Source organism: Hylobates moloch, unplaced genomic scaffold (genome assembly GCF_009828535.3).
Source record: "Hylobates moloch isolate HMO894 unplaced genomic scaffold, HMol_V3 SCAFFOLD_1, whole genome shotgun sequence".
NCBI lineage: Eukaryota > Metazoa > Chordata > Mammalia > Primates > Hylobatidae > Hylobates > Hylobates moloch.
Window position 1 is genome coordinate 14,429,119 of NW_026652276.1, and position 23,412 is coordinate 14,452,530.

At 40.3% G+C, this 23,412-nt stretch overlaps 1 protein-coding gene across 16 annotated transcripts in view; it reads right to left on the minus strand.

The window, feature by feature from the left end:
- Positions 1-16,432, minus strand: part of MFF (mitochondrial fission factor) — a 32,621-nt gene extending 16,189 nt beyond the window's left edge. For 5 of the 16 annotated variants that reach the window (XM_058437808.1, XM_058437800.1, XM_058437810.1 and 2 more), the window contains exons 1-6: positions 16,264-16,431; positions 12,754-12,865; positions 11,760-11,937; positions 10,685-10,905; positions 9,261-9,430; positions 1,495-1,583 (exon numbers count right to left, since the gene is read on the minus strand). In XM_058437808.1, coding sequence (XP_058293791.1) covers positions 1,495-1,583; positions 9,261-9,430; positions 10,685-10,905; positions 11,760-11,797 — 518 coding nt within the window. In that variant the 5' untranslated portion in view covers positions 11,798-11,937; positions 12,754-12,865; positions 16,264-16,431. Of the gene's footprint in view, positions 1-1,494; positions 1,584-9,260; positions 9,431-10,684; positions 10,908-11,759; positions 11,938-12,753; positions 12,866-16,019; positions 16,037-16,251 lie in introns of those variants that run through there. The other 11 variants (XM_058437783.1, XM_058437779.1, XM_058437770.1 and 8 more) reach the window with 8 other exon arrangements.
- Positions 16,433-23,412: the final 6,980 nt, after the last annotated feature.

Sequence of the window (23,412 nt, forward strand, 5' to 3'; positions counted from 1 at the left end):
TCTTGTTTTTATTAATATAAAATGTCAAAGTAGCTAAGAACCTAAATAGTAAGGCACATCTTTATAAAGTGGAAAAGCTTACTAGAAATCTTTGTTGCCTTAGGATAATGTCACAAAAAGAAAATAATTAAAGCTCTTGAGTGTATGTTTAATCACTCTAAAGCAGATCAAGAAGTCACCTTAGCCATAAATGATATAGCCTCTTTACCATTTGTGTAATACATTTGGAAATAGTCTAGAAAACATGGATTTAATGGGCCTGCTGACATCACTGCTAACCAGATGCCTTTAGGGAAAACACAATCAAAAAGTTTTATATTACTAATGGTTGAATCTTGCAGTATGCATTCCCTGAAGGAGATATATATTCATTTTAACCTACTCTCTTCCTACACAGTCTTTCAGAATAATTTTAACTACCTCAGGAGATATTTCAATATTCTATAAGAAATCAGAGCAGTTTTAGTTCTCCTTTCACCTAACACAAGAGAATGGAATTTCAATAAGGCAAGCAAATAATTTATATAGAAATTAGAACTTCCTTGTTCTTTCAAAGCAAGGATTTGAAAAAAAAAAAAATCCTCTCTCTACCTTGAGTATCAACGACCCTAACCCCATCAAAACCCCTTCTGTACCCCTATACTCTTTAGAGAGGTCCAAACTAGAGATTAATATGCTATAATATAAATCACTGTATTGTCCTCTAGTTATTTTGTAAATAAAATTAAATGTTTTGCTTCTATCTAGATTTGCTCGCTCTCAGAAGAGATGATCATCTCCTGGTTCTTTCAGTTTCCACAGAAGCTTCCATGATGCTTGCCATCACGCGTGGTTCATGAGTTCACGAAAATTGGCCAAAACATTAACGAGGAAGAAATATTAATTTATATAATCTATTTAAAAAGCCACGACTGACAATGACTTTCTGATTAAAATTCTGCCAGTTTTCAAGGAACACTTTGTTTGTAAAAATCCATTAATTTTAATAAAAAAGTAAAAAAGCACTAACATTAATAATCTTGTGGTAGCTTTAAGATCAGAATTTGATAATACAACCAAATGAAAAAGAAAGGTTTAAACAAATAGTCTTTTAAACAACATACTTGTATTTTTTGAAAATGAAAAGGACCAAAAAATTCAATGAATCGTAAGGGAGAAAGCTAAAAAATACTTTTGGAAAGAAAAAAATTCTACTCGTCTTGCTACACTGTTTAATGCAGCTCATTAGAAGCAAAGCTGGAAAGGACCAGTTCACCATCTTATGATAACTTAATTAGCAAATCATACTACACAGGAAAGGATAAGGCTACTTAAAAATTCTCAGGACCAACAAAATGGCCAGATTTTAAGATTACAAAAAGTATTACAAAAATATAAAATTCATGTAAAACAAATTTTAAAAACTACACGAAGTAATTATTTAGAAAAACACGAGTACAGAAAATATCCTGAGAAAACTTACAAACGAGATAAAATGCTAGTGCTTCTACTCACAGAGAATCATTTCTGACCAGCTGTCCATTTTGGCGAACAGCATTTTCACTCATAGACCGCTCTCTTTTTAGTCTGCCAACTGCTCGGATCTGTTAAGGCACAAAGAGAGGGAAGGAAATAGAAATATTCTTAGTAGGCTAGTAGCTGCTTAGCATCCAAAGAACCTCGATACAAGGCTACTCAAAAAATTTACAACGAACTAAGAAAAGGCAACCAAGAATTGCTGCCAGGCAGTGTATTACTGACAGACTTGCTTTAAAAACAAGACAAGACACACACACACACCCTACTTACTATAATGCAGATAAACAGGAATGTCTATTTACTTTAAGAACGCTACTTTAGTTGCTTTTTAAGTATCAGTTTTACTTGGTACAATTATTATTATTTGTTTAATCTTATGCTATATACTTATTTATAAGAACAATTTATAAAAGTGTTTACAGGCACATATAGGAAATGGAGAGTATCTGTATTATAAATAAATGTTCCTGGCTTCTAGGGTTGTAACAAATTAAGATTTGGTTGAATATTTGAAAACTAGACTAAAAATGTATCTAGCTTAATGGTTTTGGCATTCCAGAGTGCCTGCAATCTCTAATCCCACATGCTCTTCTTACGAAATGTATCTTTGACCTTCTTTCATTAAGAGACAGGATCTGTTTCTTTCCCTTGAAATTCAGAGGGCTGGTGACTCCTATAGAAATGATGCAAAGTGACTTCTGAGGCTAAGTCATAACAGTACAGCTTCTGCCTTTCTTTCCCCAGGTTGTTCACATTTGGAAGAATGGCACCATGTCACAAGGAAGGCCAAGTAGCCACACAGTGAGGCCATGTGTAAGTGCACCTGCCAACAACCCTAATGGAGGTCCCAGACAACCGCTAGTACCAAGTGACATGTGAGTGAGCAAACCTTCAGATAACTGCAGCTCCAGCTGTTGAGTTATCCTTAGCCTTTGGAGACTTCTAGCTTAGGCCCTAGACATTGAAGAACAGAAACAAGCTTTTCCCTTCAAGGCAACTGCAAATACCTAACCCACAGAATGCGTGAGCAAAACGTAGGCTTGTTTGTTTTAAGCCACTAAGTTTAAGACGATTTGTTACATAGAATTGGATAACTAGAACAGTGATAATCATTAACTTTTCTGCTTATTTAAAAATACCTTTTTTTTTTTTTTTTTGAGATAGGATCTTGCTCTGTCACCCATGCTGGAGTGCAGTGGCATGCTCATGGCTCATTGCAGCTTCAGCCTCCTGGGCTCAAGTGATCCTTCCATGTCAGCCTCTGAAGCAGCTGGGACTACAAGCACACACCACCGCACCTGGCTAATTTTTGTATTTTGTAGAGATGGGGGTTTTGCCATGTTGCCCATGCTGGTCTCAAACTCCTGAGCTCAAGTGTTCTGCCCACCTTGGCCTCCCAAAGTGTTGGGATTACAGGTGTGAGCCACTGCGCCCAACAAAAATACTTAAAAAAACAAAATAAACAAAAAACCTCCCACTAAAATAGCCATGGCAACATTATGGTTTTGTTTTTTTGTTTGTTTGTTTTGAGACAGGGTCTCGTTCTGTCGCCCAGGCTGCAGTGCAGTGGCACAATCTTGGCTTGACTCACTGCAAACTCTGCTCCTGGGTTTAAGCAATTCTCCTGCCTCGGCCTCCTGAGTAGCTGGGATTACAGGTGTGTGCCACCATGCCTTGCTCATTTTTGTATTTTCAGTAGAGACAGGGTTTCACCATGTTGGCCAGGCTGGTCTCAAACTCCTGATCTCATGATCTGCCTGCCTCAGCCTCCCAAAGTGCTGGGATTACAGGCGTGAGCCACTGTGACCAGCCGACATTATGGTTTTTAAAAAATTAAACTTTATAGTAAAAAACAAATAGTGTGTGAATTAAAGGACTTGAAAATTAAGATTTTCAAAATATCAATCGGTATTTATTGATGTTTTTGGTCACGCACGGTGGCTCACACCTGTAATCCCAGGTGGATGTTTTTCTTCTTTTTCTTTTTTTTTTTTGAGACAGAGTGTCACTCTGTTCCCCAGGCTGGAGTGCAATGGTGCTATTTCAGCTCACTGCAACCTCCACCTCCTGTGTTCAAGCAATCCTCATGCCTCAGCCTCCCGAGTAGCTGGGATTACAGGTGCATGCCATCTCGCCCAGATAATTTTTGTATTTTTAGTAGAGACGGGGTTTCACCATGTTGGCCAGGCTGGTCTTGAACTCCTAACCTCAAGTGATCCACCCACCTTGGCCTCCCAAAGTACTGGGATTACAGGTGTGAGCCACCCCCGGCCTGGATGTTTGTTTTGTTTCAATCTGAGATTTTTTTTTTTCCAGATAGGGTCTCATTGTGTTGCCCAGGATGGAGTGCAGTGGCACGATCTTGGCTTACCACAATCTCTACCTCCTGGGTTAAAGAGATTTTCATGCCTTAGCCTCCTGAGTAGCTGAGATTACAAGTACACACCACCATGACCAGCTAATTTTTGTATTTTTTGGTAGAGATGGGGTTTCACCATGTTGACCAGGCTTGGTGATCTCTTGACCTCAAGAGATCCACCCACTTCGGCCTCCCAAAGTGCTGGGATTACAAATGTAAGCCACTGTGCCTGGCCTCAATGCAAAATTTTAAAATGTCTTCCAGAATCATCCTTCAGTGATTATGCACTTACTTTTATCCATCCCTGAGGCTGAGAAATAGTTTCCGAGGTTCAAGCAGCTTCCTGGAAGTTGGGTCACAGGGTCTAGTGCTACATAGTTATACAACATGTAGCAGTAGACATTTTGCATGCATGCATACAATTCTTCTTTAATATGCTTACACCCCAAGTTAAATTTGATTGTTCATAAATTCCTGGGCAAGTAAATGTCCTCTAGGTTTTCTGATGGCTGATTCTCTCAGTCTGTTCAAAGCCCACTTCTTCTTCAGGAATCTACTCAGAGCCTTAGTGTTTTTTCCTCTGTACTCATCCCCATTTTCTGTGGGACTTCTATGCAGAAGGGGGAAAGGTACAAATTATCAATGTAGACTGAACAGTTGGGATAAATATCTTCCCTCTCCAACATGTTCACTGTCCAAAATTTAAAATCACGAATCATGGAGAGAACAGTTAAGCCAGTGACTGCGGGTTTTGGGAAGGACACATAGCCCAGTTTGTCAGGAGTGATGAGACCATGCTTGTGCTAAGAGGGCCATAAAACTGTAGCTATACAAAGAATGCAAGTGTACATCTCTGAATTTTCCATGCATGAATATATATACATATATACAATTCAGCTTTTCCTCTTCTCTCCAGACTTTTGCTCCATTCTGCTCATTGCAGTCCCAGCTCCTCTTTCCAGAAGTGATGAGGAAGGAAAAAGAAGTCAAGAAACCATCACTGAACTGTGATCAGACCCATATTCATGAAGTTCTTGATTTTCTAAGCTTCCACAGGACCCTTTTAAATACTCACTCAGTCCCTGGGAGCCCTTCTGCATTTGTTTTAGGATATGTCATATAGCTATGGTTTTTTGCTTCACATCCTTAGCATTGTCATATCAATTGAACTGGGCACCAATAACCATCTGCTACTTCTTTACGGTAGAATTACAGGTCTAGGGCCTTCTGTTAGACATTCATGGCTTTTGTGTTATCCTTCAGATTCTAAGGCTGCTGCTTTCTAAGTATAATCTGTGTTAAGGGTGGATCTAGCTAGATATTTCTTCCACTCCTCCAGCTCTGGCTGTACACTTTGGACATAACTGCTGTAGAATTTGGCATCCTGTGGAGGATGCCATTTGATGGCTTCTGTATAAAGCTGGCATGGCTTGGAGATAGTTCCATTTCTGAAACCACTCAATGCCTTTACTCTTCTCTTCCAAAATCAGGTCAGATTTATATATGCCAACTGATTTTGCTCCTTCCAGATTAATTCCTAACTATTGACAATTCTTGTATATATCTGGGGTTCAGTGCTCTTCCAAAGATTTATTATAGAAATGAATGGTATTCTCATACTTCTCTGAAGTAAGAGATGCCAACTTGGGCAAAAGCTTTTACTCTCTATCTTTAGACCAGTCTGTTTTTTCTTCCAACTTCAATGGACTTCTCACAAAGCTCTTAGGGTTTATTGTAGCTGATTTTTTCAAAGCATATCATGGCTTGATTGATAGGATATAATGGCAGAGTCCACATCTTTGACTTAGTCACATTGTTCAAGGCTGTGTCAAATCTTCTTACAGGCAGCATTTTCCAACTCTTTCTTTACAGTTCTTCCTTCTTGTTCTCTGGAAGATCTTTCCTCACTGGCTCCAGTTTGGATTCCTTTTTGAGAAGAGGTGGTAATGTCAGTGTTACAGCTTCTTTCTCCTCATTCACACTGCCCAGTCTACTGTAGGAACACTGAAAACTGTCATGACTTGGGCATTTTGTATTTCATGCCCAGATCACATGGTTTATTGAACAGTTGCTTTGTTAGTTTCCGGCAGACAGAATCACCAAGCAATGGTTTTATCTTAGAGTTGATTTCCAAATATTGGTGGAGATTAGGCATATTGAAAGTGTTTGTCAACTTCTTCCTTTCCAGCCAAGCCTCAGATTTTTAAACCCTCTTTGAGCTAAGGGATTATTTATGTTATGTTTTAAGCCCTCCTCAAGGGCTCACCTGGATTCTTTAAGCCAGTTTAAGAACTCGGGTACAATTGCTTTCTACAAATTTATCCCTTGCATCAATCAGGCTTTCAGAAAACAATTTTATAGGCTTCCTCATAAGCCTTCTCCTGGTGGTCTCCTTTCTTGAGATAGGTCAGTGGTTTTCAGTAGGGGGTGATCTTGCCCTGTAGAGAATATTTGGCAATGTCTGGAGGTATTTTCTTTTTTATTTTAAAACACACATAACATACACAATTTTAACCATTTTGAACTGTACAATTCAGTGGCATTTAGTACACTCACAATGTTGTGTAATCATACTATCTAGTTCCAGAATATTTTCATCAGCCCAAAAGGAAACCCCATACTGATTAAGCAGTCGCTCTCAATTCCCCTCTCCTCTAACCCCCTGGCAACCACTGCTCTGTATCCTGTCTTCATTCATTTGGCCACTCTGGATATTTCACCTAAGTAGAAAAATGCAATATATGGCCTTTGCTGTCTGGCTTCTTAAACTTTACATGTTTTCAAGGTTCATCTATGTTGTGGCATGTATCAGTACCTTTTTTTTTTTTTTTGAGAGACAGAGTCTGGCTCTGTTGCCCAGACTGGAGTGCAGTGGCGCAATCTGGTTCACTGCTACCTCCGCCTCCTGGGTTCAAGTGATTCTCCTGCCTCCGCCTCTGGAGTAGCTGGGATTACAGGCGTCCACACCACCATGCCTGGCTAATTTTTGTATTTTTAGTAGAGACAGGGTCTCACCACGTTGGCCAGGCTGGTCTCGAACTCCTGACCTCAAGTGATCTGCCCGCCTCAGCCTCCCAAAGTGCTGGGATTGCAGGCATGAGCCACCGCACCCAGCCAGTACCTCATTTTTTTATGGCTGAATAAGAGTTACTATATGGCTAGATCATGTTTTGCTTATCCATTCATCAGCTGATGGACATTTTTGTTGCTTCCACCTTTTCGCTATTACAGACATTTTTGGATATCATGACTTGGAAGATGGTAATGGCATCTTGTAGACAGAGATCACGAATGTTGCAAACATTCTACAGTGCAAAAAGATGGTTCTCACCACAACAAGGAATTTTCCAGTCCAAAATGCCAACAGTGCTGAGGTAGAGAAACCCTGGCATCCACTGCAGAATGATTACTACAGAGCAAATGTTCTGTGGATCTCACTTTATAGATTCTGAGTAACACCTGAATGAATCATCAATGTTATCAGCACTCAGGGCCTTACTGCTTCTCCATTTCAGTCGATTTCTAGAAGCTACTAGAATCCTGGCTCCCTTACTCCTTCCTCCCTTGCTCACTGCAGTTGAGTGCTTGTTGAAGGCTACTGGACCCTTCTATAAGCTTGTATAAACTTGAAGTCCAAACCATCATCTTTGCTTTCAATAGGCAGCTGGTATTAATCTCAGAAACTCCTCTTTCATTTCAGGATCTGGCTCCTGCCACAGGATTTTAACTCTTTCCTAACAATAACATTTATACATATTGAGCTTTTAACACGAATTAGAACATGCATTATTACACTTAATTCTCATAATAATCTTATGCACTTGGCATTATTCTTATCTTTATTTCAGAGATAAGCCCAAGGACTGTTAAATAACTTGCCCAAAGTTATGTGGTTAGTAAATGGCAAAGTAGGTCTTCAAAATTACGTCTAATTCTCACACAAACTTTTTTATCCCAGTGTTATACACTCTGGACATCTATCACATTTGACTAACTATCACAATTAATGCAGGCATGAACCCTGTAGAGTCTTAAAGCCTGGGTCTACTGAGGGAAATCCTGGCAAACTTTCTTCACTCACTCTTAAAATAATCACTCAGGGAATTGCTTGGGTTGCTTTCAATCAGGAGAAGCAGAAAGACCAAAAGAAAAACCCAAAGAATACAATAAGGAGCATTTCTTTCCTGGCAAAATCGTCACTGTAAGACAATTATTTTCACAAGTATAATTCCCAAGGAACTTTGGGGAGAAAGCTGGGCCTCAAACTGGGAGCACACTGGATACTTTTGCTTTATGTAACCATCTTGGTAACTTTCATTATTAAAGAATTTTATATCTTCTACATGTGTTGATGTCTTTCCCTCACTCATATCGTTGTCCTGCTGAAACCAGACAGACAGCAAACTTTTTGAATGCAGGAACTATGTCTCATTAATTCTTATACTGCATATAGTATCTCAGAGATAAAAGTTAAAAAATGTTTGTTAAATAATACAATTCTGCAAGTATCTTGGTGCCTTTTTGTCATGTAAAGGCTCAGATTTAGTGCTTTTCACCAAACAAATACCTAGAATATCCAAACTGTGAGCATATTACCTCAATTATGTCAGCAGAAACTTACAGTCTAAGAACCTAATCCTAGAAAACTGCATTGCCCTAGACAGTATGGGTGCTTCACCCTCTTTGGAAGGACTACATGCAGAATGAAACCAGACACAAGCAGTACCATTATTAATAAAAATACATGTTTGCACATTGTCTTATACTAGCTTCATGACAACATGTTAGAAGTTCAGAAGCTATATGAAAAAGATGCAACTCCAGAAATCATCACGGCAAAGAAGCTTCAAAGGTTAGCTGTAAGTCAATGGCAAAGGCAGGATTCGAACTCTGTTACTAACACCTTGTTAGTCTACACTGCTACATTTAGGTCAACTGGCATATTAACGTGATGCACTATAGTAGCTAACTCAGTAGAAACTTTTAATCAAGTAGCGAGAATGGGTAGTGTCAAGCGAAAAAGGGCTTTCTTTGCCCTGTTTGCTGACTGATTTTATAACAAAGTGATACATTTACTTTTTACTGCTAAACTTCCCAACATTTTCTTATTATTTAACAAGTAACACCCATAAAGGCTCTTTCTTCAAACCACAGGAACTTAATAATACGTTCCACAAAATTTACATTTTCCTAAAACATAACATTCAAATTTTAAAAATAGCATAATAACTTATTTGGCACATTTGTAAATTAGAATTATTAGTAATGTTCCATATGGAAAGCTTTCATGACATATTGCTAAAGATATGATAAAGCCTCTTCACTCTTCTTTTACCTTTGTCTACATTATTTCAAATTCCAGTGATATTAAAGTTCTACTTACTTCTTCATTTTGAGGGGTTGTAGGAGGTCTTTCTAAATCCAGAAAATCTAGTGGTCTTTCACTCAGCGTAAGTACACGAGGTGGTGTTTTCAGTGCCAGGGGTTTAAAGGGAGTTGACTGAATAAGGTCAAGATCCGCTGGTCTTGAAAATGAAACATCTTCATTATTTCCTAGGAGTTTTCAAGAAAAGAGACAAAGAAGAGAAAAGTGGGAGGTTTTTTAAAAAGACAGTGATTTTTGTTAAAATGTATTTACCTTCTTCTGCTTTTGAATTATACCTCCCAATAAGCATTAGTTTCTTTCAAAATATGCTTCCAGCGTATTGACATTTCACTAATATTTATCACTGTCATACAGAAATAAGAAATTATGCAATGCACAATATATAACCAAAAAACTGATATCTAGAATATATAAAACTCTTACAACACCCAATTTTTTAAACCGACAAAACATTTGAATAGATACTACACAACGAATATATATAAATGGCCAAAAAGCATGTGAGCAGATGTTCAAAATTATTAATAATCAGGGAAATAGAATTAACATCGCAAGATGGCATTACATGCCCACTCAAACAGCTAAAATAAAAAAGACTGACAATACAAAATGTTGGCAAGGATGTGGAGCAACTGTAACTCATTCATCACTGATGGAATGCAACATAGTACAAGAATTTGGAAAACAGTTTAGCAGTTTTTAAAAGTTGAAAATAACTTGTAGTATATAATCCAGCAATTTCACTCCTAAAGATATGAAAACATATGTCCTCACAAAGACTTGAACATGAATATTCACAGTGGCTTTAATCCTAACAGCTTCAAACAAAAAGCAATCAATGAATGAAGATGAAGGAAAAACAAATTATGGTGTATCCAAACTGAAATATTACTCAGTAATAAAATTGAATGAACAACTGATACATGCAACAACAGAAGAATCTCAAAAACATTACACTGAACAAAAGAAGACAAATAAGAGTATATACTCTATGATTCCATTTACATGAAACTCTAGGAAAGACAAATCTAGTCTCTGGCTATAGAAAGGAGATCATGGTTGCCTAGAGTTGAGGGGTAGGGACTGAGTGAGAAAGAGGCACAAAGGAACCTTGTAGAGTAACAAAAATGGTATCTATTTGGACTGTGGTGGTGGTTATATGGGTGTTCCCTTTTGTCAAAACTCATCAAGCACACAGTTAAAAATGTATATATTTTATGTGTGTAAAACCTCAATAATTAGTCGAATCACTAAAAAATACTGTTTGAAATTCAGACTATAATAATGAATAGAAATTTCAAAAGTATAAAGTTGCATTTTCCAACTCCTTTTCTAAATAACATTTAGAAAAACTCAAAAGTTTTCATAGAAACATATAAAACAAAGATTTAACAGCAACCTTCTGAGGAAAGGTGAAATACCTGCTACAACAATCCTCTCCGGAACTTGCATTATCACGCTAGCATTTGGAACTCCTTCTTGGAATCCTTGTTCCAGGTCAGCATTTGGCGGTGCTACTTTTAACTTTTCTGGGACCCTCATTCGCTGACTAATGCCTTCAGTATATTCCATTTCGTACTGAATTCGACTAATTTCTGCCATCTCAGCAGCAGTGGGAGAAGGAAATGCTGCCCCACTCACCCTGTGGGAGAAAAATTTAAAGACAAGGCTGACTGTTAAAATGTCAGTCTCCTCTACGTAGTGAAGTTAGAAGACAATACCTTATAGAAAGAGCGAAAGGAAACTTCTCATTTGCAAGTATTGAACACATACAAAGCAAAAATAAAAGATGAAAGAAAATGTCTTCCTCAACAAAACGCCTTCTTACTCATCAGCTGAAATTGTACCTTGAGGATATTGCTTAGGAGCAAATTTTTAAAATTATTATAGAATTACAACACAAATGTGTACATACACATACACACACACTCACTCTGCGTAAATAAATATGCGTGCTGCTTGTAACTAAAAAAAAAAAAAATGCCTGCAATAAAATTTAAACTTAAATTTCCTCATCAATTTGAGGGAAAGCTGCTTGGACTTTAAAATTATAAAATTAAAAATTACTGTCATGCATGAAAAAATAAAACCTTTAAATGACAAATGCATCTGTTATTCAAAACCTTTAAATGACAGATGCATAACATTAACTCTGAATTTACTAAAAAAGAAGATGCAACTCCCTGAAAATCACATCATACAAATGAAAACTTCTTCTAATGACTGAGATGCAATGAATACCAAATTTAGAATTTGTAATAATAAATCCTCATGTTTGTATTCATTTTTGGAGGGACTGAAAGTTTTACACTACTAATTTGTATTTAATACCATATTTACATGTGTATTTTTTTTTAATGCAGTAGAAAGAATGTTGCCGCCAATACAAAAGCTGATAAAAATGTAAAAGAGCATGGTTAGCCTATGGCAGTAAGCTTTAAAGCCATTGTGTCTCAAACCTATAATACCAGCTCAACTGAATAAAATTTCACTGACCTTCCTAGTGGTGTGTCACTGCTTGTTCCTTTACTCATTTAAATACAGTAAATACACGTCTATAATAGCTATTAAAATACTGCTACCCTGCAGTTCAGTTTACTCTACACAACAATTCCCCTACACATCTGAACTTTTTTTGAAGGTGTATATAACAACACGGACACTGCTTTTCCAGCTGTAAAAAAGAAAGAATAAAAATCAGTATTTCAACAATTCATTTCATAAGAAAACTATGAATAAAAATAAATATCTATGTAAAATGACTTTTGGATTTGAACACGGCTTAGGGCTTGATTTGAGAAACCAATTGTCAAATCTATCCTAAGAAGAGTTTTTCTATACCTCAAAAATCATGAAGATAGTTTTAAGCACAGTCACTGTCTTATGATTTTGCAAACAGGATACAGAGAAGCTGTATCAAATGTATATACAAATGTGAAGTCAGATTCGAAGAAAACAATACTGCCATAAAACTCCTCTAATCATTACACTCCAAAGGGGAAAAATCCTTTTTTAAGACTAAGCCCAAATGAATAAATCATGAAGGGAATACAAAGGGTAAAAAGTAAATGTAACTGAGGCAGCCTACATATTTGACGTGTAATGGTTTCTTTAAATAAAAATAAACTTCAAAATTTAGTGTAAACTTCAAATGGAAATTACACTAAATTTTCAACAAAAACATTATATATAAATTAAGGGCATAAAAAGTTAAAGACAGTATACATGACTTTACCATGGCTAAGGTATTTCCTAAACTCCATGCTGGAGATATAGCCCCACCCTAAGCCCCCGCCTCACTGAGATGCCTAGGAGAGCTCTTAGAGGTTGCTCAGGATGCTCAGCCCCAGCAACTGGTTTGACTATGACTGCTAACTCACATCTTTTATTCTTTATCAAAAAATCTCTGGGGACATAGATCTTTAAGGATTTGGCATGCAGACGATTTAAAGACTAAGAAAGTAAGCCAAAAGGGACAATTTTTACTCACAAATGTGTACCAACTACTGCTTGCTATTTGGCACTATCTGCTTCTGTGCTTCATATTAAATCCTTTAACTTGCTTCAATGTGCATGTGCTGGATTGAGAGCCACTTTTGTCCCTGGGGAAGAAAAACAGGGGCTAATTGAGAAACTAGATGATACCACTACTAGGGATTCATTACTGGAAATTCTCCAAATAGTAACAGTCACAAAGATGCACAACCTGACATCAAGAGACCAGTAAGAGAAGAAAGAAAGAAAAAAATTAAGCTTACCACCAATCCTAGTTCCACAGATGGGGTCCTACAACTATTCATTAGTTAAGGCAATATAAAAGACTAGCTCTGTCATTGTTTCTGATTTGTATTTAGAAAAATGTGGCAGATGAAAAATATGTAAGTTTAAATGAATCTAATACTTATGTATTATATATACTTATGTATATATATGCATATAGGTACACATATATATACTTACATATATGCATATAGGTACATATATATCTATATACTTACGTATATATATGCATATAGGTACACATATATGTTAAAGAGGAACAAATGAATTGGTTAATTTTTTTTTTTTTTGTCACCCAGGCTAGATTGCAATGGAGCAATCACTGCTCACTGCAGCCTTGATCTCAGGGGCTCAAGTGATCCTCTTACTTCAGCTTCCTGAATAGCTGGTACTACAGGCATATGCCACCACACCCAGCTAATTTTTGTATTTTTTGTAGAGACAGGGTCTTACTATGTTGTCCAGGCTGATCTCAAACTCCTAGGCTCAAGAAATCCTCCGGCCTTCATCTCCCAAAGTGCTGGGATTACAGGTGTGAGCCACCGTGCCCGGCCTGTTTAAATTTTCATTCACTTAACAATGTTAAAATTTTGAACCAGTAATGCATGTACTCGGTACAAAGTACGCAAGCTATGCAGAGAAAGGGAAGTGTCCCACTTCCAATCCTATCCTTAGCCACCCAGGTTCCCACAGGCAACCTTTATAATCAATTTTTGTGCATCATTCTAGATGAGATGCTCTTCTAATACTTGGGTGTATCTCAAGCATAGCAAAAGCTCATATTCAGAACTAACACTGAAAAGAGCTACCTCAAAAAGATTATAGCCTTTGGCCATTATAAATTGAAGTTTTATAATAATAAACGAGAAGCAAGTCGCTAGAACCTCGGTATCTCCTTGAAATGTGCTTTCTCTGAATTCCATTCATTGCATTTCAGTCTTCTTATGAGCTTTCTAGTAGTACATCTCATAAGTCTCACTAGTATATTTCATTCTATAGCAACATCTTTTCTTACGAGAATCTCTGAGTTTGTAAAAAACTATTGACTTAGAAAATAAAGGTGGATGCTGAAATGCCAACTTCTGGAAAAAGCCAAATTCTCCTGTAGCTGAACTACTTAAATTTAAAAAGTAACAGGAACTTTTCTACCAAGATTTAACACTGTACTATCCCAATTATTGGGTTTTCTGCTTAAAACCAATCAAAATCTGATTTTTTTTCTCCCTCGTTAGACTGTGGCATTTCTGATAATATCTTTTGGCAATAAATAAACTTCTCATTTGGTGTTGATATGTTAATTCCAGAAGTTTTGTAACTTAAAATCCAGTAGGCAACCAGTAAGTGATTCTGTTACATAACAAACGAGGCAAAATCTCTCTTAGAATCACAGATGATTTCAAATTTCTACTTTCTAAGCCCAGTGGTTCCCAAACACCAGTAACTAACTTGCCAACTTCATGGGTTTTTTTCCCCATATTCACAGAGTACATTAACTTTTTGCTACAGTTAACTTTTTTTAACTCGACTTTTTAAAATAAAAAAAGTATTGTAAAAGAAAATTTTGTATCACTACCTTAAACCATGGCTGTACATATATAAACACAGATTGAAAAAACATCCTATTACAAAAAAAATCCTCATCCACATACCGCCTAGAGTCAAGTCATATGCCACTAGCGAAAAGTGTACCCATTTTGGGACACAATGATTCCAGCCCAACTTTCTTATTTTCTGTATTAGAACATTGGAACCCAGAAAGCCTCGGAAGTCACCGAAACAGCTTGAGTCAAACTGACTGTGGTTGCAAATGTTTATGTACTTTTCAAAACCAAACATACACACAAACAAAAACCAAAAAAAACCTCCAGTTCTTTATCACCTACTGTGTGGACCTAGTTCACATAGATGGGCCACTCTGCACACCCTGTTTCAGTTCTCTTTCAAAGAAACTGTATTTAAAAAGTCACTGCAAACTTTGAAAACTATATATTAACTTTAAAATAAGGTTATGAACCCACAGAAAAGTTTCAACACCAGAAAAGAGGAGAGCGAAGACTAAACTTTGCAATTCTGAAAGGAGGCAGCTCTATCAGACAGGAAGGGAGAGAACACAATTTCCTTTTGGAAAGAATAGCAAAACCAATATACAAGCCTTTGAAACCAAAAGATAGCAGGTCCCCCAAGCAATTTAATTGCATGGGAGAAGACTACTAAGTATAACTAAATCGTCCTAATTTTCCTAAGGGTTTTTCTTTTGGGATCTCATTAGCTAACGGAATTGAGGCAGAAAAAATGTTTTTCGCGCAGGGAGAGAAAACATTCGTGATCATTCTAAGTCTCTCGGTGGATGAGAGGCCTGAATACAAATAATTCTATATTTGGGCAGAAGGGCCAGAAACCTTCTTTTTTTCCCCCTTTAATGTTCTCCAGTGAAAACATGTCACTTTTGAAAGGGTGCTCTTCCCTCGAGAATGCCCTTTGCTTCTAACTTTGTGGGAGTTAGGGGTGTTCTTTTACAATAGTAATAATAATAACACACGTCCTGCAGAGGAAGGTCAGAAGCTCGGCGCAACAGGAACCGCAGCTTTCCTCCGGCTTCCCAGCTCCTGGAAGGAAACCCGAGAGCAACTGCCAGCAGCCACATCTGCGAGCAAGGATGCTCACAGACGGACAGGGTGGCCCGCAGCCACCCGCGATGCCACAACCTGGGCTTCCAACAAGGCCCTTCTTTTCCAAAATGTACTTGCCACAAAACAACACAAAAACCTCCTTTTAAACAAGGCAGGTTTAAGGTCATCCTGTAAGGTGTCAGGGCCTTGGCAGGGAAGGATGAGTGAAGACCTGCAAAGCCCGGCGTTCACGCTCACGGGACTCCCGCTGCTTTCCAAACCCCTATTTTCCAGTGGGGAAAGTCCGGGTCAATCCACAAAAGGAGACGCCGAACCACACAGGGTGAAGAGGTTCGCCCAAAAACACCTGCAGAAGGCGCTTCTCTCCCTCGCTCTCCTCGGGGACTCAAGGTCCAGGGGAGGAGGAAAGACCAGGGTTGAAGGCAAGAGGCCCGGGGACGGGACTCCGGTCAGGCAGACACTACCGGGGGGCCGGGGCCGCCGCGGGTCCCTGTTGGCCGGAGGGTCTCGGCGGCGGCCATAGGCCTGGCAGCCAGCTCAGGCGGCGGGTCGCGGGTCGAGAAGACGTCAGCACTCACCCCTGGGCCCACAGGAGGGTCCCGGCGAGGACCGCCGCCCTCCGGCTCCCGGGGCGCTCGAGTGGGCGCTCTCAGAGACGGTTGGCCGAGAGCACGGAGGCGTCCGGGGACGGCACCGGCTGAGCGGCCGCAGAGGGCCAGGGCAGAAGCGCGAAAGGCCAGGGCTGGCCCTTTCAGGGAGCCGTAGCGGAAGTGTGTTCATGGTCATGTGACGCGGAAAAGGGCGGTCGTGCGGCCCACGGACTGGAACGGGTCCACGGTAAGCGATGCGCGGACATCTTTGTTGTGGGCGAAACGAGGTGACCGCGTGTGACGCTTCTTGCGGTTAAGTTTAATTCACACTTCGGCTTTATTAGATTTTGTAGCCTTTAAGAAGTTGGTGTTTGCAAGGTAAACCTTCGGTAGCCAATTAAAATAACTTTTTCAGGACCATGTGCATCAAAATTTCTATGCTGTGAGGCTTAGGAATCCTCATATGTGAATCAGCTCCGCCAGTGATTCCATGCGTTCCAATTTGATACTTCTTAAGCCCTTAGGTGATCAGACCTTGTCTTCCATGAGAATTCCGGGAGAGGGGAAGTTAAGTTTCGCAGTAGTAGCATCGTTTAGCTTTGGGAGAGCACTCTGCTTCTGAACACCCAACCACAGACTCTCCCCCTAGGAAGTCCTTACTTAGAGCGCGGAAAAATGGTACCCTGCTTGTCAGTATGGGAATGTATTGAAGCCAAATAATGGAATATTTTATACGCCTTGGTTTTCACAAACACCTAAAGATATACACATGACTTATGTACTCCCCTATGATCTGATATTCTAGAGATGTTACCATTCTTCAAAATGATTTGGGAAGCCCTCTGAATTGCATTCTTGGGCTTAACACTGGTGTAGGGAAAGTGAAATATTTCCTCTTCCCTCTTGGGGTCTTGGCTGGGCCTAAGAATTAAACTGATGTTGAGGAAAAGAGTCAAACCCTGTAAAATATTTTTAGAGATTTATTCTGAGCCAAATATGAGTGACCATGGCCCATGACAGAGCCCTCAGGAGGTCCTGAGAACATGTGTCCAAGGTGGTTGGGGCACAGCTTGGTTTTATATATTTTAGGGAGGCATGAGACATCAATCAAAAAAATTTAAGAAATACATTGGTTTGGTTCAGAAAGGTGGGACAACTCAAAGCAGGGGCTTCCAGGCTGTAGGTAAATTTAAACGTTTTCTGGTTGACATTTGAAGACCTGGGACCCATAGAAAGGAAATGTTGAGGTTAAAATAAATGATTGTGGAGACCAAGGTTCTTTTGAAGTCTTATAGTGGCTGCCCTTAGAGACAATGGATGACAAATGTTTCCTATTCAGATCTTTAAAAGGTGCTAGACTCTTACGTAATCTCTTTAGGATTGGGAGAACCTGGAAGAAAATGATCGAGCTATGTGAATAGAAATTCTATGTAGATGCAGATTTTCCCCCAACAAAGGACAACTTTGCAGAGCCATTTCAAGGTATGTGAAAAACTAAAAAAAATGTTTTGGGGTAAAATATTTTGATTTTGTTTCTTGTCTTGTTATGCCAGTGTCAGATTGGAAAGTAAGTCACAATATATAGAGTTAAATAAAACCCATCTGATGAGAACTTATGGATTGTAGGGCATGAATCCCTAGACCCCTTAGATAGCAATTTGAGCAAGATTAAAAAAAAAAAAATCAGAGCTTAGTCTCCACTGACATAGAGACATAAAACATAGCAGGAGGAAAGCATACAAATTTTATTAATTTTTACATTTACATTGGAGCCTTCCCTAGAAAAATGGAGACCCAAATTAACAGTTGGACCGTAAGTGCTTTTTGAGTGGCCATTTTTCTAGGGAAGGCTAAAAAGAGTAGTGTGAAAATGTGAGAAAACAGATTTGGGTTAGTGCAGTTAATGCAGAAGTGACTAAGAAGATAAAGGTTGTTGTAACAAAGTGAAAACAAAAATAGGTAAGTTTGTGCAGATACAGCTCAGCTTTGACTCCCTGTCTCTGGTGTTGAGAACATCTCCCTTCCTCCTTATACAGGGAGGGCACCTTTCACACGGAAGTTTTATCTCCTGCTTTCAGGAAGGAAAAAGGAAAGCCACAGTGCACTTTTTGCATTTGCTTTTTTTTTTTTAAGTGCCTTTGGTTAAAAAATAATCTTTATGCCAAAGTGCCACATTTTGGGTTGGCATATCCTACTGACAGAGCAGAAGCACTGCCATTTTAAAGTGTCCATTTAAATCTACCTAATCCAACCCAAGAACCACCTAAATCCAACCCAAAGGGCATCAGCCTAATGGCTAATGTCAGCATGACCATAAACCACAAATGACACCTCCGGCCAGAAACATTCCAACCCTAAGATAAACCCCTCTCCCATCAGACACATGCCAGCCCCAAGATAACCTTCCCTCTGACCGAGTGATGCCAGCCCCAAGATAACCTTCCTTCTGACTGGAGCGATGTCAGCCCCAAGATAACCCCTCCCCTCTGACCAGAGACATTCCAACTCCATAATAAACTTCTCTTCCAAGCAGAAATATGCCAAGCCTGTGATAAGCTCTCTCACCCTAAACCCTTAAATACTCTTAGTCTGAAGAGAGAATGCTCCTGACCGAAATCAGCCAGAAGCCCCTCTCAGGTTTATTCTCCAAAATAAACCTATCTTTGACTATTGAGCCACTTTTTGTGTTTTTCTCTTCTTTAATTCTTACAACTACCCTACAGAGACAAATAAGCCTGTAAGAATAGATTTTAGGAATAAGTCATTCCAAGTCAATCTTTTGCGGGAAGATAGAGATCAAGTTGGGAGATCATGTATTAGGTTGGTTCTGAGGAGTAAGTTCCAATTTTTTTATCTTGCCCAAATTCCTATCTAAGGGGTTTGGGGAGTCATGTCCTCCAAATCATAAATGCACATTAGATGGGTTTTATTTAACCCTGTATATCGCGACTTTCCAATCTGACTCTGGCATAACAAGGAAGAAAATCAAAATATATTACCCCAAAATATATTTCCTTGCCATACCTTGAAATTGTCCTGCAAAGTCTCTTGTGGGAAAAATCCACATTCTATAGAGAATCTGCTTTCCCCTTTGTTTTCCTTCCTTCTGTGTCTGGAATTGGTGGGTTCTTGGTCTCGCTGACTTCAAGAATGAAGCCACGAACACTTGTGGTATGTGTTACAGTTCTTAAAGATGGTGTGTCTGGAGTTTCTTCCTTCTGGTGGGCTGGTGGTCTTGCTGGCTTCAGGAGTGAAGCTACAGACCTTTGTGGTGAGTGTTACAGCTCTTAAAGGTGGCACGTCTGGAGTTGTTCATTCCTCCTGTCCAGAGTTATTTGTCCCTCCCCATGGGTTTGTGATCTTGCTGGCTTCAGGAGTGAAGCTGCAGACCTTCGCAGTGAGTGTTATAGCTCATAAAGGCGGTATGGACCCAAAGAGTGAACAGCAGCAAGATTTATTGCAAAGAGCAAAAGAACAAAGCTTTTACGGCGTGGAAGGGGACGTGAGCAGGTTGCTGCTGTTGTCTCAGGCAGCCTGCTTTTATTCCTTTATCTGGCCCCACCCACATCCTGCTGATTGGTCCATTTTACAGAGAGCTGATTGGTCCATTTTACAGAGAGCTGATTGGTCTGTTTTACAGAGAGCTGATTGGTTCGTTTTGACAGGGTGCTGATTGGTGCATTTACAATCCCTGAGCTAGACACAGAGTGCTGATTGGTGCATTTACAATCCTCCAGCTAGACATAAAAGTTCTCCAAGTCCCCACCAGATTACTAGACACAGAGCACTGATTGGTGCGTTTACAAACCTTTAGCTAGACACAGAGTGCTGATTGATGCATTTACAATCCTCTAGCTAGACGTAAAAGTTCTCCAAGTCCCCACTAGATTAGCTAGACACAGAGCACTGATTGGTGCGTTTACAAACCTTTAGCTAGACACAGAGTGCTGATTGATGCATTTACAATCCTCTAGCTTGATGTAAAAGTTCTCCAAGTCCCCACTAGATTAGCTAGACACAGAGCACTGATTGGTGCATTTACAAACCTTTAGCTACACACAAAGTGCTGATTGGTGCATTTACAATCCCTGAGCTAGACACAGAGTGCTGATTGGTGCATTTATAATCCTTTAGCTAGACACAAAATTTCTCCAAGTCCCCACTAGATTAGCTAGACACAGAGCACTGATTGATGTGTTTACAAACCTTGAGCTAGACACAGAGTGCTGATTGGTGCATATACAATTGTCTAGCTAGACGTAAAAGTTCTCCAAGTCCCCACCAGATTAGCTAGATATAGAGTGCTGATTGCTGCATCACAAACCCCGAGCTAGACACAGAGTGCTGATTGGTGCATATACAATCCTCCAGCTAGACATAAAAGTTCACCAAGACCCCCTAACTCTAGAGTCCAGCTGGCTTCACCTAGTGGATCCTATGCTGGGGCCGCAGGCAGAGCTGCCCGCCAGTCCCGTGCTGTGCACCTGCACACCTCAGCCCTTGGGTAGGTGTGGGACCAGGCACTGTGGAGCAGGGGGTGGCGCCCATCGGGGAGGCTCAGGCTGTGCGGGAGCCCATGGTGGAGGCAGCTCGGGCATGGCGAGCTGCAGGTCCCGAGCCCTGCCCCGTGGGGAGGTGGCTGAGGCCTGGTGAGAATTCAAGTGCGGCACGGGTGGGCCGGTAGTGCTGGGGGACCCAGCGCACCCTCTGCAGCTGCTGGCCTGAGTGGTAAGCCCCTCACTGCCTGGGGCCGGCAGCGCTGGCTGGCCACTTCGAGTGCAGGGCCTGCCAAGCCCACGCCCACCCGGAACTCGTGCTGGCCTGCGAGCACTGCACGCAGCCCCAGTTCCCACCCACACCTCTCCCCCCACACCTCCCCGCAAGCCGAGGGAGCCGGCTCCGGCCTTGACCAGCCCAGAGAGGGGCTCCCACAGTGCAGCGGCTGGTTGAAGGGCTCCTCGAGCGTCGCCTGAGCGAACGCTGAGGCCGAGGAGGTGCTGAGAGCGAGTGAGGGCTGCTAACACGTTGTCACCTCTCACTTCCTTTCCAGATCTAGGAGATAATCAGCTAAGAGCCAGGCACCCTTTTAGTTCCGATAAGAAACAAAATTTTACAACCTACTCTCTCTCTAAAGTCTGCTGAGAGCTTCCTCTGCACAATAAAACTGGGTCTCCACAGTCCTTTATCTTAACCTGAACATTTCCTTTCTATGGATCCGAGGTCTTCAGATAAACTCAGCCAATTGTCAACCAGAAAATGTTTAAATTTACCTATAACCTGGAAGCCCCTACTTTGAGTTGTCCTGCCTTTCTGAACCAAACCGATGTATTTCTTAAATGTATTTGATTGATGTCTCATGCCTCCCTAAAATATGTAAAGCCAAGCTGCACCCCGACCACCTTGGGCACATGTTTTCAGGACCTCCTGAAGGCTGTGTCGTGGGCCATGGTCACTCATATTTGGCTCAGAATAAATCTCTAAAAATATTTTATGGAGTTTGACTTTTTTCATCGACAGTGTGAAGGTAATTGCAGTTTGCCATTACTGTCAATGGGAAAAACCACAATTACTTTTGCACCAACCTATAATCGTAACCTTTAAAACCTGTAGAAATGGTGTTCCGCCTGCTTCACTAACCTTTCCACTTCTTAATTACTTACAATTTGGCTTTTAATCCTGTACTCCCCTCAAAGAAAAACATTTTGAAATAACTTTCAAATAAAGATTGTGATCCAATTACCAAACCCGATGTCTTCTTCCATAAACCTCATTGTCCTTTATCTTCCTGCATCATTTGGTTTTTGTTAAATTAAATGAGACAGTGTGCCTCAAAGTACCTAACACTGTCTAGTAGACGATTCTCAGAGAAAAGGCGTTTTCTCTTCCTTATGTGGGAACTCTACTCCCTCATTTTGTGTAATATGTATTTATATTTTGTATATATACAATGAATATACATTCATTGTAATATGTATTTCTTTTTTTCACCATTAATGTGAACATTCCCGTCTTATGATTTAATCCATCACTGACTATTTTTGCAACCATGGTTGCCTCAAATCTTTTGTTGGAAAGGGTGATATGTAAATCTAAGTTATCTCATCCATCTAGTCTTACCCTGTTGCACTGGTTCTAGCCAGTTCTACTTAAGTGTCCCATTGGAGCTTTGATCCCAGCAGGGTTTCCAACTCAGATTTTTTTCCACTCTTCTCACTCCAGATACCATCTTCTGAATTCCTTTTTTTTTCAGTTAATGGCCAAGTTATTTCCCCAGTCATCAGGGTTCAAAGTACCGAAGTTATCTTTCACTGTCACCCGAGTCCCATGTGATGGTTAATTTTAGGTGTCAACTTGACTGTATTAAAGGGTACCCAGATATTTGATAAAGCTTTATTTCTGGGCATGCCTGTGAGGGTGTTGCTGGAAGAGATTGACGTTTAAATCAGGGGGTTGAGTAAGGAAGATCTGCCCTTACCAATGTGGGCAGTAACCATCCAATCAGCTGAGGGCCCGTATAGAACAAAAAGGCAGAGGCAAGACAAATTTGTTCTCTCTGTTCTGGAGCTGGGACACTTCTCTTGCCCTTGAACATGAGATATCCAGATTCTCCAGACTTTGAACTCCAGGACTTGCACGAGTGGTGCCCACCTTCTCAGGCCTTCAAACTTGAACTCAGCCATGCTACCAGTTTTCCTGGTTCTCCAGCTTGTGGATAGCATATTGTGGGATGTTTCAGCCTCCACAATTGCATGAGCTAGTATCCCTTCTCATAGATCTATCTATCTTTCTCTCCACACATACCTTTTTTTTTTTTTTTTTTTGAGACAGAGTTTCACTTTTGGGTCACCCAGGCTGGAGTGCAACAGAGTGATCTCAGCTCACTGCAACCTCTCCCTCCTGGGTTCAAGCAATTCTCCTGCCTCAGCCTCCTGAGTAGCTGGGATTACAGGCACCCACCACCATGCCCAGCTAATTTTGTGTGTGTGTGTGTGTGTGTGTGTGTGTGTGTGTATTTTTAGTAGAGATGGGATTTCACCATCTCTACTAAAGAGATGATCTCGCACTCCTGACCTCAGGCTGGTCTTGGACTCCTGACTTCAGGTGATCCACTTGCATCGGCCTCCCAAAGTGCTGGGATCACAGGCGTGA